Genomic DNA, 12304 nt, shown 5'->3' on the forward strand with positions numbered 1-12304 from the left:
ATTGGGGTTTTTTCTAGCTATTAACATCACATTTACTTACTTCAGTGAAAGCCAGGGGAGAAAATCCCAGCCCTCACAATGTTGTCATTATGCTTCTCCTCTGCAGGGCCTCTGACTTGTTCCTGCTGGACACGCGGGCGGTATGGGCCTCGGAGGAGGGCTGGCTGGAGTTTGACGTCACCGCCACCAGTAACATGTGGGTGATGAACCCTCAGCACAACATGGGACTGCAGCTGAGCGTGGTGACCCGGGATGGTAGGTTACGGGCCAATCAGTGCGAGTAACCTCATGAGCCTCTTGGATGCTGTCTAGAAGTGGTGCTAACAGAGTCTGGGTGTGATGTGGGGAGTAAGCACCCTGCCTTCATAGGCAGCTGTAGCCAACACCTCGAGCAAAGCATCTGAGGGCACATGAGAGCTGTCAGCTTCTTGGCTGTCCCATGACAGCCCCATGAATGAGGTCAGGTGTCTCTGAACAGTACCAGGATGAGGTGGTGGATGGTAGGTTGGGGGTCCCAGTTCCTGAGTTGGAAGGGGGCATGGAGCCGGGATCCCAGGTGGGATGAAGTTTAGAGGTGAGAGGAAGAGAAGAGGGCAGGTATATGGGTATGTGCCTCCCCATGTGGGCTTATGGCAGCCCTGATGGCTGCTGCGGCTGCTATCGCTGCTCGGATCTTATCAAACCAGAGGTGGGAGCCCTGTGCTGGAGAAGGCATGCAGTCGCTGTGTGGGGCTGGTCCCTCTGAGGGCTGCTGCATTTCACAGCCCACAGAAACTTCAAAAGGTGGAAAGGGAAAGAAGAGACTGCAAAAGAGCATGAAATTGAGTGTTGGAAGACAAGTGGTGGGGAAGGAGAGGATCTAGATGGGCAGAAGTTGACCAAAAAGGTGACAGTGACATCTTTCCTCTATAGAAACCAGTCTCAAACTTTATGTTTTCTTCCTGTGCTTCATGCTGGGGTTTGGTACACCTGTGGGGTCAAGTGAGACCAGATAGACTGTCCACTGTTCTCCCGGAGGAAATGTTAGTGCCAGCCTCCCCCTCCTCCAGTGGCCTGAGAGCCCATCCCTGTCCTGGCAAAAGCATCCCATCTCTGTGCCCTCTTCTTTCCCTATAGAGGTCTCCTGATCCCATCTCTGCTTCTTGTTTTTCACAATGAATTAGCAGAATTAATTTCATGACGCATCTGGGCTTTGTGTTTTATGTATCTATCTGTATACCTCTTCAATGCCTAAACAGGAGTAGAGATGCCATAGGGGTACCAAAGAGCCAGGTGCTGTGGTGGAGCCTCTTGTCCAGGATGGATGGAGTGCTGTCGTAAAAATGTCCATAGGTCATGGTGGCAGGAGGGGAGTGTTTAGTGGTAAAAGAAATAGAGCGTGAGCCAAGAAGAAAGGAAATGCTGCTCATGGGGATGCCATGGTTCTGGATGGACCAATCCAACAGCACCATTTCTCTAACACTCACTTTTCTGTTTGATTTCAAGGTTTCAGCGTAAATCCTAGAGAAGCAGGCCTTATAGGCCGAGATGGCCCTTACGACAAACAGCCTTTCATGGTGGCCTTCTTCAAAGTGAGTGAAGTCCATGTTCGGACCACTAGGTCGGCAACGAGCAGGCGCAGGCAACAGAGTCGCAACCGCTCCACTCAGGCTCAGGATGTTTCCAGGGTGTCTAGTGTCACAGGTAATCACGCAACACCCATTTTGTCTGGAAGCTGGGGTGACTTCTCATAGTGTTTCTATTTGCTTTGGAGTGCAAAAGCAAGAAGGGGGTCGTAAGGTGGGACGCTCTTCCTTGGGGGAACGGGTGACACCTCCAAGGGGACGGGAGAGAGAGAGTATCCCATAATGAGACTTACAGGAGTCCTCTTGAATCCAGAGTGGAGTCCAGACCCCTGTGTGAAGTTGTAGACATTGCATTCAGGGGGGCGAGGCATTTTAACTCTGAATTTTGCGCTTGCTACGCAGTATTTACCTAGAATTACACCACATGAAATGCAATTTTTAAAAGATTCCATCTCTGCGTGCACTGAGAGTTGTGGTATTGCACGTATGCATTTCCAGCAGGGTCCTCTTTCGGTTTTCTTTGGAAAAGCGCTGGTAGAACAGCACAAGATCCTTTCTTTTTTTCCTCGTGAGAACAGCGGTGTATACACAGTGAAGTGCATTTCCAGGCAGGCAAAGAGGCTTGCCTGTTTGCTGTGGAAGGGTTGCATGTTGCAGGTGTTGTACAGCAGCCTTGTGAGTGCTGTTGTGGGCTGATGGGACAATAGCATAACTCTGAAATTTTGACAAAAAATTGAGTGTCTCCTGTCTTTCAAGTCTTGTCTCTTCTCCAGACTCTCTGCCCTGCATCAGAGTGCTACAAGTTCATTGAGTACCTTCTCTCCTCTGAAACATTTCAGCCCGTTCCAAGTTACTTGATTAATTTGCTTATGCTGCCCCCTTCATTTCCAATAGGATCCCTGCTTTTCCCATGTCTGGAAATGACTATACCCCAAGGAAGAGAGGCGGCTGTATTTTTTAGTCTATGTCCAGACACAGCATGGGGAGATGAGCCAGCATTGCTGAAATTTAGCCGCTGTGAATCCATAGGCTGTCCCTTGCTCTTGCATGTTTGGGTTGTGGGTGAGCCACGCTGCACCTGAGGTGGCCCTGTGCTGGCCATGGTGTTGGGAGCCTGCAGGGAGCCAGTGCCAGGTTGGGAGCTCCTCTAGGGCTGGCAGCCAGGCTTTGGGCATGGCCATGTGCCGATGCAGCCCTATTGCTCCAGCCCAGCATGGTGATGGACTTGCCCTTTGGGCTAGCGCATGCAAGCAGCAGTTGGCCACAAGGGGCCATTGTGTATCCTTGTGGTGCACACGGCAGCATGGCTGTGGGTTCCCATGCCGTGCCATGCAAGTGCCAGGCTCAGTTGGGTCTGAAATGTCACTTCACAGATTTTAAGGGCGGGAGGAGCAACTCGGTCCTGCAGCCTCACCTCCCCGATGGACACCGGCCAATGCCAGAGTGGCATTGCCAGAGGAGTTATCATCTAATCTGGCATGAGAGCTCTCTGCCAGCCCCACAGGTGGAGCCGTCTGGTGGTCCCAATTGCTGGGACCCGCTTCAGTCCTGGTTTTTATCGGGGCCTCCAAGCTGCAGTTGTAAAGACGGGCATCACAGCTGCTCCAAGGGCTACTTTCCGGTGTGATGGGCTTGCCAAGTGCATAGGTAGTTTGTTCATCTGGGCATTATAAGCAATAATCCCAGCTTTTACGCAGGTGATGTGCAATTCTCCCACTCAGGTGGGCTTGGTCACCACGCTCCATTCATTACAAGACCCAATTTTTTAATGCATTCACAGCGCTTTGGGGAAGTTACTCGCTGCGTTGCTCTTTTGTGGTGCTGGTAGAGGAGCCAGGGTAGGCTTCAACTTTCTCTCCCCAGCTCCACGAGCGCTGCAGTGCTAAAAACAAGTTTTGACTACTATTAAATCAGGCGATGTGACTCCAAGTTCCAGAGGGAGCAGATATATTGGGCAAAAAGGGCCATTTTTATATTGCTGCTTTCTTGACTACACCACACATCAGGCCATAAAACTATAAAAAGACAAAAAGGGAAAAAATAGCTGGTCGTTCTGTGGTCTCAAGGGCTTTTTCGAGCTTTAATTTAAAACCTGGGATTTGGCAGTTCAGTAGTCAACAAGGTATGGTTGAGCCTCTGTGGATTTAAGGTGGGGGAGATGAGGGGAATTTAAAGTTAAGTTGTATGTTTGGTTGGTTTCTGTGTTTAGAAAAGAGAGACTACATCAGCTTATTTTCCTTTCTAAGTGTGACACTCTTGGATTCTGTTTTTCTTAAGAAGTGGTTGATTTAATAGCCCAAGAGGCACTGATGACCGATACGCGTTTTTAGTGTTAAAGAGATCACAGGGATTTTTTCTTTTAGTTGTGTGGGTTCCTACGTCCATGCCTTGATGATGCACGGTGGGGCTGGAGAAGTGTTCACCCCAGGATAAAGCAGGAGGGGAGCCTGGGGGTTACCCTGAAGGCTGCCTTGCTCTTCTGAGGGTGCTTTGATGCGTCTGGACTCAAAGCGGGCGGAGAACTGAGTTGCTGCGGTCCCCTCTTGTGCATCTCCCTTCCTGTGTGTCTTCCTCTCCCACTGTATCTTAACTTCTTGTCAGATTTGTGGTCCGTGCTCTTCCCTGAGCCAGGATTGCCACTGTCTGTTCAGGCTTGAGGGCAGTTTCTCTCCTGGAGAAGGCAGCAAGGCAGCTGGCTGGTGTTGATGTTTTTTTGTAGATTGAGCCTTCCTTCCTCTATGTTAGTGAATACCCAGGGTTTTCTTTCTCCAGTCCAAAAATGATCCCCTTTCCCAAAAGATGCTGTGAGTTGGGCTGGGGCAGTATGTTTAACGAAGCCCCATTTACTATCTAAATATGGAAAGCATTTCAACTCCTGCAGTTCGAAGAGCGCGAAGTGTGCTCCCGGGCTGGTACCAGATCTGGTGAGCCGGGTGGTTACGTGAAGGCATGCTGCTACGTGCGGGACTGGGACCCTGCTGTGCTCCCTTTGATGTGCAGTTGTTGTCCTGCAGTCAGTACCAAGGGCTCAGATGCTGAGGTTATGGCTATGGCATAAGAATCGCAATGGTCTGTATTTTTTTGCCAAGAACGCTCGTTTCCCTGTATTATAAATATGTAATTGTGACTGGCTTATATAAAGCAGAACTGAGTAACCCCCATGGTTATAAACTGCTTTGACATAGAGTCCTGCGTCAATGCATTCCTGGAGCCAAGCTCTGTTCTTCTGCAGAAGGAGGATGAACAGGGAGAAAAGGAAGTAATTTTCGTCTGTTGAGGCAGAAAATCATGTGCCAGCTCAGTCAGGCCCAGGACGTGGAGGAGCGAGGTGGGTGAGAGGACCGTGCAGGTGTTTCTCTGCCGTTGTCTGTAAGATCTGGAGGCCCTCACTCAGCCGTGTCTTGCGGTGGGTTTATCTGATGCTCTCAGACTCCAGGCTGACCCTCTAGTTAACCTGAAGACATGGGGACTCTTCAACATAATGAACGGTGACCCTCGTGCCCAAGGACTTGGCTGCCACACAGCCAGCTGCTCCGTCAGTGACGGTTTCTGTATGGGGCTGTCTCCTTGTCCAGTGGCCATAACCCTTCTTCCGTGAGTCAGCCTCCAGGCACATCCCTTCCTGTCAGCCCCTCCTTATGGAGGGGGTTGCATTTAAACGTCTGACTTCAGGCTACACTTGCTGCTCTGAGTGAAACTCATGCAACACCCCTTTTGGGGTCCTTCTCTTTAGTCACCCCAAGGCCTGTGGGACTGGTGTGAGGTGCTCCATGAGAAATGGAGGGGCCTTCCAAGCGGCCTTTCCTTCCAGCAGACATGCGTGGCACCAGGCAGACTTCTCCGCACGTACAGGAACTAAATACTGCAAAGGGCAGCGCGCACAAACACTGGAGGCAAATAAGACCAGATGCTTTCGCAGTGGCAAGGGTCTTGTTAATAAACATCATTATCTCGCATCCAATCTTCCCTTTAGTAGCGCGCTCAGATGCGGACAGGAGCAGCGTGACCGGTGTTTCTGCCTTCACATGCGGGTCCACGTCAGCCCGACATCTCTCCTTCTCCCCACCCAAGCAGATCGCTTTCATGTGAAGTGGGCTGTTATTAACCGCGTGATCAGTTTACACCAGCTTTATCCGGACAAATCACCAAAGTCAAACACCAAGAAGAAGGGGCTGGCCTTGGAGACCTCTGTCAAAGCTATTTTGGACCACAGATGCAATTAATTACCATGTGGAATTTGGTAAGCTGGCACCTTGGGAGCAGCAAGGGTGTTCTCAGACGGATCGACCTCAGTAAATATTTATATATTCTTTGCCAGCACTTAATGTGGGAGAGGTTATAGGAAATCTAAGGTGGGTGCATGAGTATCTGTAGGAGGAAGACCATTAGGGTCGGGCTATTCTCTCTCCCCTTTCAGCAACACAAATGCCAGTGTCCGGCCTTAAGAGAAACATCTGTGCTCGCAGAAAGTCAGACTGGGCTTCTGGTGAAGGCAGACAACGTTCAGCGCAAACAAGCCGCAGAGACAAGGCGTCTTAACTGTGCTCTTTTAACTGCACTGCCCTGGAAGTTATTTTTAAGTGCAGAACTAGGGGTTTGGGTTTTTTTAAAAATCTCTGTTTTAGACAAAATAGGTTGCAGTGGGATTAAATGCAGTGCCTTGTAAATGCCATTTAGTGTTTCTGAATTGGTACATTCAGGGGGGGAAAAAAGAGAAGAACTTGCTAAACCCGCAGTGAGCCCATAGGAGCTCCCAAAGCAGCTCCCTGAACTCGCAGAGCTGTTGAAGGTCTCTGGCAAGCAATCCTTGCCGATCGTGTCGTGGCAGCGTCATCCAGCCCCACGGCGGTTGTTCGCAGGGTCTCCCCCCGGCTGCAGGGCTGCCGGGGAGGGACGCGTACCCTCTTGGATGTTTGGTCTTGCGCTGCCAACCACCTCAAACAGCAATTGGGGCTAAAACAGTTGAGCACGCTCGACTCGGGTAGCTGATACTGCTTTCCAGGCTGTGGAGAAAATGTGTCGTGGAGGCCAACTTCAGTAGCTCAGCGAGCTTTAGCTCCCCACCAAAAACCCTTTACTGTGTGGATTCCTCTTTTTCCAGGCCCATAAATGGATGTATGTGGCTCTAGGGCACATGCCGAGCCCCGAACCGTAGGGAATGGATCGTTATTATGTGCATCTGTATTGCTGCATATTTTTCCTCATTCAGAAAGCCATTGCTAAGGGTTGATTGAAGGTTTGTAACACCCCTGAAGCTGGGCTAAAGTAGATTCTGTAGACTTGGTAGGCGAACATGTAACAAGAAGAGAGGGCAGGGGGGCTTGGGGTGAGGGTTAAACCAGGGAGAGTGCAAATCCCAGGGAAGGGGATGTTTAGTAAGTTGACGTTTAAGAAAGCGAAGGCTGAGTTTGGGCCAGTGAGGGGGCAGAGCTGTCTGCGTCTGCCTTTGATGGAGAATAGCCGGAGCTCGATGCAGAGGGTGAATCGGGTGACTCAATGGCCAACCAGTGAACCGGGGCACGTTTTGGGGGGGCCGATTTCGGGCAGTGTGAGAGAGGACACGTTCATAACATGTTCTGCTTCACGTAGCTTGTTAAGCAGCTCTTTGTTTTCTTAAACTTATGTGATTGCTCACAGCCTTTCTTCCCACCCCTGTTTCCTCTGCCACCCTTGCCTTCTCCCCTTTCCTGTAGCTGATTTGGGTAAGTTGTAGCTGGATTTGGAATGTAGCATAGTTCTGCCCACTTGGTTGTGAATAGATCAACTCCACTGTAACTCCCTGTCAAACACAGATGGTTTTCCCCTAAGCAAACAATGTATTTCCCATTGAAGAACAATGAAGTCGTGTTTGCAGGTACTTCAATGAAAGCCTTTGACCGCTAAAAGTATCTTCTGCTCATTTTTTTCCGTTGTTATGACCGGATCATTTAGAAACATCAGATGCTAGAAATTTGCTCCTGGGCTGAGCCAGGGCCTGAAAAGCTTCATCTGAAAAACCCCACCACACCCTGGTTTCTACGGGCTGTGTCTGGTTTGAAAATGGAAAGCTTGAATAGAGAAACTCGCCTCCGTCCTTGCTACCGAACGCTCCTGAAAGAGCGAATGTTTATGCTGCAGCAGGCTGTTAACCAGCTCTGCTCACCTGATTAAATCCCTGATTGAAGCGAAGCTATTGAAAGTCTGAAATGCAATCCTTAGAGTTTAAAACCCAAACTGCTTCTAAAAACAACTTTCTAATCTTTGGAGGTTTGGAGGGTAGGTTTGAGGTGTAGGGTTTTTTCAGACCTCAGTGTTAACTGTACCCAGCTGTAATGCTGTGCTGCCCTTAATGTCAGTTGGATGTGCTTCTAGTATTATAGTTTTTCTTTTGAATAAATATTTGCATTTGTAGTTCCCAAACTTCGGGGGGGGGAGCGGGGAGTGGTGGTGGAGGGAAGAAAAAGAAAGGCTTATTCAGAGCCAAGGAAAAAGTCACTAAAAATATTTTTCTATCCCAGCTGCTGCATTTGGGGAACGCTACGCTGGGAGGGTGCCCTTTCAAGCGGCATTAGGGGCGCTGGGGAGGGATGGGTAGTCGAAAGGCCCAGGGCGACGGGGGGCAGGAACATCAGTGTGTGGCATCTGCCTGATCATGGAAGCGGCTTTACTTGGAAATGAGGAGGGGAGAGGAGAGGAGAGGAGAGGAGAGGAGAGGAGAGGAGAGGAGAGGAGAGGAGAGGAGAGGAGAGGGAGAGGAGAGGGAGAGGAGAAGGAAAGGGAGGGGAGGGGAGAGGAGAGGAGAGGGAGAGGAGAGGAGAGGAGAGGAGAGGGAGAGGAGAGGGAGAGGAGAAGGAAAGGGAGAGGAGGGGAGGGGAGGGGAGAGGAGAGGAGAGGAAGAAGAGAGGGAGAGGAGATGAGAAGGAGGGGAGAAGAAGGGAGGGGAGAGGGGGAAGAGGGGAGAGGGAGAAGGGATGAGAAGGAGGGGAGGGAAGAGGGAGAGAGGGAGAGGAGAGGCAGGGGAGAGGGAGAGGGAGAGGGGATGAGAAAGAAGGGAAGGGAGAGGCGAGGAGGCCCCTGTGGGTAAGGCACTGGAGGAAGACACAGCCAGTCTGGATCCAGCTCTGGGACAAGTGTCACTGCAGGGACGGGGACCTGGGCTCCCATGCTTCTCGGATGAATTTCCCACCATCTCCTCCTCTCGTGCTTCCCACCAGGCGCGAAGCGTGGGCTCAAGCCACCCCGCTGCCCGAGGTGGCTTCTGTGGCTGCCGCGATGAGGTCCGGCAGCCGCCCGAGGCCTGACGAAACCAGCCACCGCCCGCCGAGGCTGCGTTTGTGGCGGCCACCCAGGGGTGAAAGGCCCCTCTGTCACGGCTCAGCTCCTCCGCTCCCTGCGGTTCCAGGTGTTCCCGTGCAGAGCCGCCTCTCTTTCCAAATATAGATGGGAAATTCCACTCGCTGTCAAAAGCTGCATTTTGTAGGGCCATCGGGAGCAGCTCCTGCGTGGTCGAAACATCTTCGTACCTTGCGCCGCGGCAAGGGGAAAGGTCTCTGGTCAGGGCTTTGCACCCTGTGCCCCCCACTCTTACGTGCAGTATTAGCACTAAGGAGCAAGTTAATGTTGAGAGTGTGTCAAATCCTTTGTTACAATAGATAAGCAGGTTATGGGAAGGAGAAACTTGTTTTTCAGAGCACGGCTCATAAGGTCCAAGAGTGTGGAGGTGGTGCATGAAGCCATGTGTGATGTCTGGGGCAGGCTGGGGATAAGGCACGGGGAGGGACAGGGACATGGCTTCACTGCCTATGGGACATCTAAGCTGTTTAAGGACTTCTGCTAACCAGTTCAGGGGCACAAGGTGATGATCAGCCTTCCTGGGGTTGTAATCCTCTGGGTAAGCGTGCGTGTTTTGAGCTTACCAGCTAGAGCAGCACGCGTTGGAAACCATGGCTGAGGAAACGGGGTGAGTTTGAGCAGCCAGCAGGGATAGAGCCTGTGCCAGGCTGAAGGCACAGATTTATTTTTAAGAAGTCATTTTACTGGAGGTGTTTTACAAGCACTGCTTGTCAAGTTATTAAAGGCAGCTGAAGAAATTAATAAACCAAGTCACTGTGACTTGGGTGCCTCCGTTCCCATAGGCATCTTAAAGGCTTCAGCCCTGCTTTGGATGCCCCTCAACACCCTTCTCCTTTTGGCTGCTGAGGCAGTTTCTCATTGCTGAGCCCTCATCTGGCCAGCTGTGCCCTCCAGCAATGCTCTGCCTGTTTTACTTTCTAAATTCCTGTTTTCTTCTTTTTCTTTTAACAGATTACAACAGCAGTGACTTAAAAACAGCGTGCAGAAAGCATGAGCTTTACGTTAGCTTCCAAGACTTGGGATGGCAGGTGTGTGATGTTTCTCTCCGGGTAAACTAGACATTTTGTTATGAAATGTTATCTAAACAGTGTCACGGTAATTCCACTCGAGGCTGCCATTATGCTTTAAAATGTCCCTTGTGCCTCCTCACTAAAACCAGTCACAGGGAAGGGCAAATAAATATTGATAGTTGTGACATTTGATAAGATCCAGAGGAAGCTTGATACTTTATGAGATTCAAGTATACAGTCATCCTCTGTCACTCACGGGAGTCACGGTACGGGCAAGGGCTCATATCTGTGTTCCTCTAATGATAAGGGAAAAAATCTGATGTTAAGCAGTGATTTTAACCAAATCAAGGTTTTTATAGTGATCAGCCTAATTTTAACCTTGGCCACTGTGTTGAAATCCTCCATCTCCTGTCCCGCAATTAGCACTGGCTGCGGTGGGTGGCCTGAAGCCTGGGTTTAGTTGCAACACTGTAAGGCCAGAGAGTTGTTTAGAGTAAGTTATTTAGGACCAGGACATAGTGTCATCAAACACATTTCAAAGAATGCCCTCATCTTCTCTTTTTTATTTTTTTTATTATTATTCTTTCATTTAGCACTTCTTTGAGGGAGGTCCCATTTCTATCAGCTAATGTTTTTACCAGATTATGATTCAGGAGGCGAGAGCTGCCCCTGCGGCTTCTGTAATACCCTACGCGTGAAAGTCCGCTCCCAGCTAATGGGACAGCAGCATTTTTTGTAGCTTATGTCAACTTCAGCCCCCCAGCCCCAACTGTGGCTGCGTGCTGTCTCCAATACCCATTACCTGTTGGTGGCTTTTCTTTTTACTTGTGCACAGCCTTCCCATCTCCTCCTTAGCTCCCTTGCCCTGCTTCCAGGCAGAAGGCGCGTTCCAGTTGTGAAGTTCATGGTTGCGACGGCACTGCCTTTACCTTTCTAGTTGCAGACTTGAGCAGAAAGGTAACATGCTGCCAAAGGAAGGCCACAGACCAGCGGGGCTATTTGCAGGAGCTGGTATCCAGATCCTATTTGTTGTAGAGAGAGGATGGAGGCAGGGCAGCAGCCCCCTGCAGTTGCTGTGCATCGCGGGCTCCTTCAGAACATCCATCAGGTTTTTTTAGCAGAGCGCTTCCCTTATTCTTATACCACATTAAACTGCAAATTTAATCACACGGTCTGTACTGGCTTCTGTAGCAGGAGAGTGACTGTCTTACGAAAAATAGCTTGGTTTACCGGGATGAAATTATGGGTGAGCTAGTACAGTAAAATGAAGAGGTGGTTTTGCTACGCCCAGGTATCCTCATGTTAGCAATCAAACAGCAAACTCGGCTAGCAAAGCTGCAGCAGCAGTCTCCGGCTGCTCAGGCCTGCTGTAGCGAAATTCGGGCTAACCCAGGTGATTGTTGCCAGGTAAAGGGGAAATCATCTGAGAATTATGTGCACGTGAAGCATACCAGTATGTTCTCCTGCAGGCTGACCTGCAGAGCCTGACACCAAGGGAGGCGAAATGTCTCCTGCTAATTGGTGGCGCTTTTAGTTTACCTTTGGCTCTTTTGTGTCAGCAGCAGAGAAGCCGTAATGTTTTTATGAGCACTTTGGTGAAGAATTGCCTTCTTCCACAGCACGGCACTCAGATTGCCACCGGGGCCACCTGCTTGCACATGCAGCTCAGGCTGGCTGTCCTGCCCCTCCTTTAGGAGTCTGGCAGAGATGAAGCTGTTACGCAGCTAAAACGTCCCAGTGGCCTTAGCAGACTAGCGTCCTTGTGTAAGGTTTAGCGTCTGTGAGGCACCATATCAGTGTTTTATATTCCCATTCTGGAGTTCCCTGGCATGCAGGCATGGACAGGATTTTCTCCAGGAGGGGACATCGGCTAAGGCTGTGATTAAACCAGCCTAGGAAAGGTAGTTCATCCAGAGGGCCTAACCTGCAGGAAACATTGGGACATAAAGCCATCCAAACCACAGTCCCCACAAGGCAAACCAGCAAGAGTTTTAGAAATAAAACTCTTTTAGTTCGTGGCAGTTAAGCTGTGCATAGACGTGACCCATTCTTTGGACATTAAAATCAGTGTGCCCATGGAAAAGTCATGGCTCACAAAAAAATCCCAACCCAAATCCTAATAGCTTCAGTGAAAACACATTTTCACCCTCAAGAAAAAAGTTAGTGGAAAATTTTCAGCTGCTCTTAATTGCATGCAGTTGTCTGTGCAAGTTGGCAACTTTTTAATTTGAATCACGTTCTGTTTGTTTCCTAAAAAGGACTGGATAATCGCTCCAAAGGGCTACGCAGCCAACTACTGTGATGGGGAGTGCTCATTCCCACTCAATGCCCATATGAACGCAACCAATCATGCCATTGTACAAACTCTGGTAAGTCTCCAGAAAGCCGGATGCCAAA

General features: G+C 50.0%; 1 protein-coding gene across 1 annotated transcript in view; it reads left to right on the forward strand.

Annotated features, from left to right (window-relative positions):
• BMP6 (bone morphogenetic protein 6) overlaps positions 1-12304 on the forward strand; it is a 97239-nt gene that overhangs the window by 81822 nt on the left and 3113 nt on the right. The window contains exons 3-6 of the mRNA XM_054191887.1: positions 107-255; positions 1486-1683; positions 9849-9925; positions 12166-12276. Coding sequence (XP_054047862.1) covers positions 107-255; positions 1486-1683; positions 9849-9925; positions 12166-12276 — 535 coding nt within the window. The remainder of the gene's footprint in view (positions 1-106; positions 256-1485; positions 1684-9848; positions 9926-12165; positions 12277-12304) is intronic.

This window comes from Rissa tridactyla, chromosome 2 (assembly GCF_028500815.1).
Source record: "Rissa tridactyla isolate bRisTri1 chromosome 2, bRisTri1.patW.cur.20221130, whole genome shotgun sequence".
Lineage (NCBI taxonomy): Eukaryota > Metazoa > Chordata > Aves > Charadriiformes > Laridae > Rissa > Rissa tridactyla.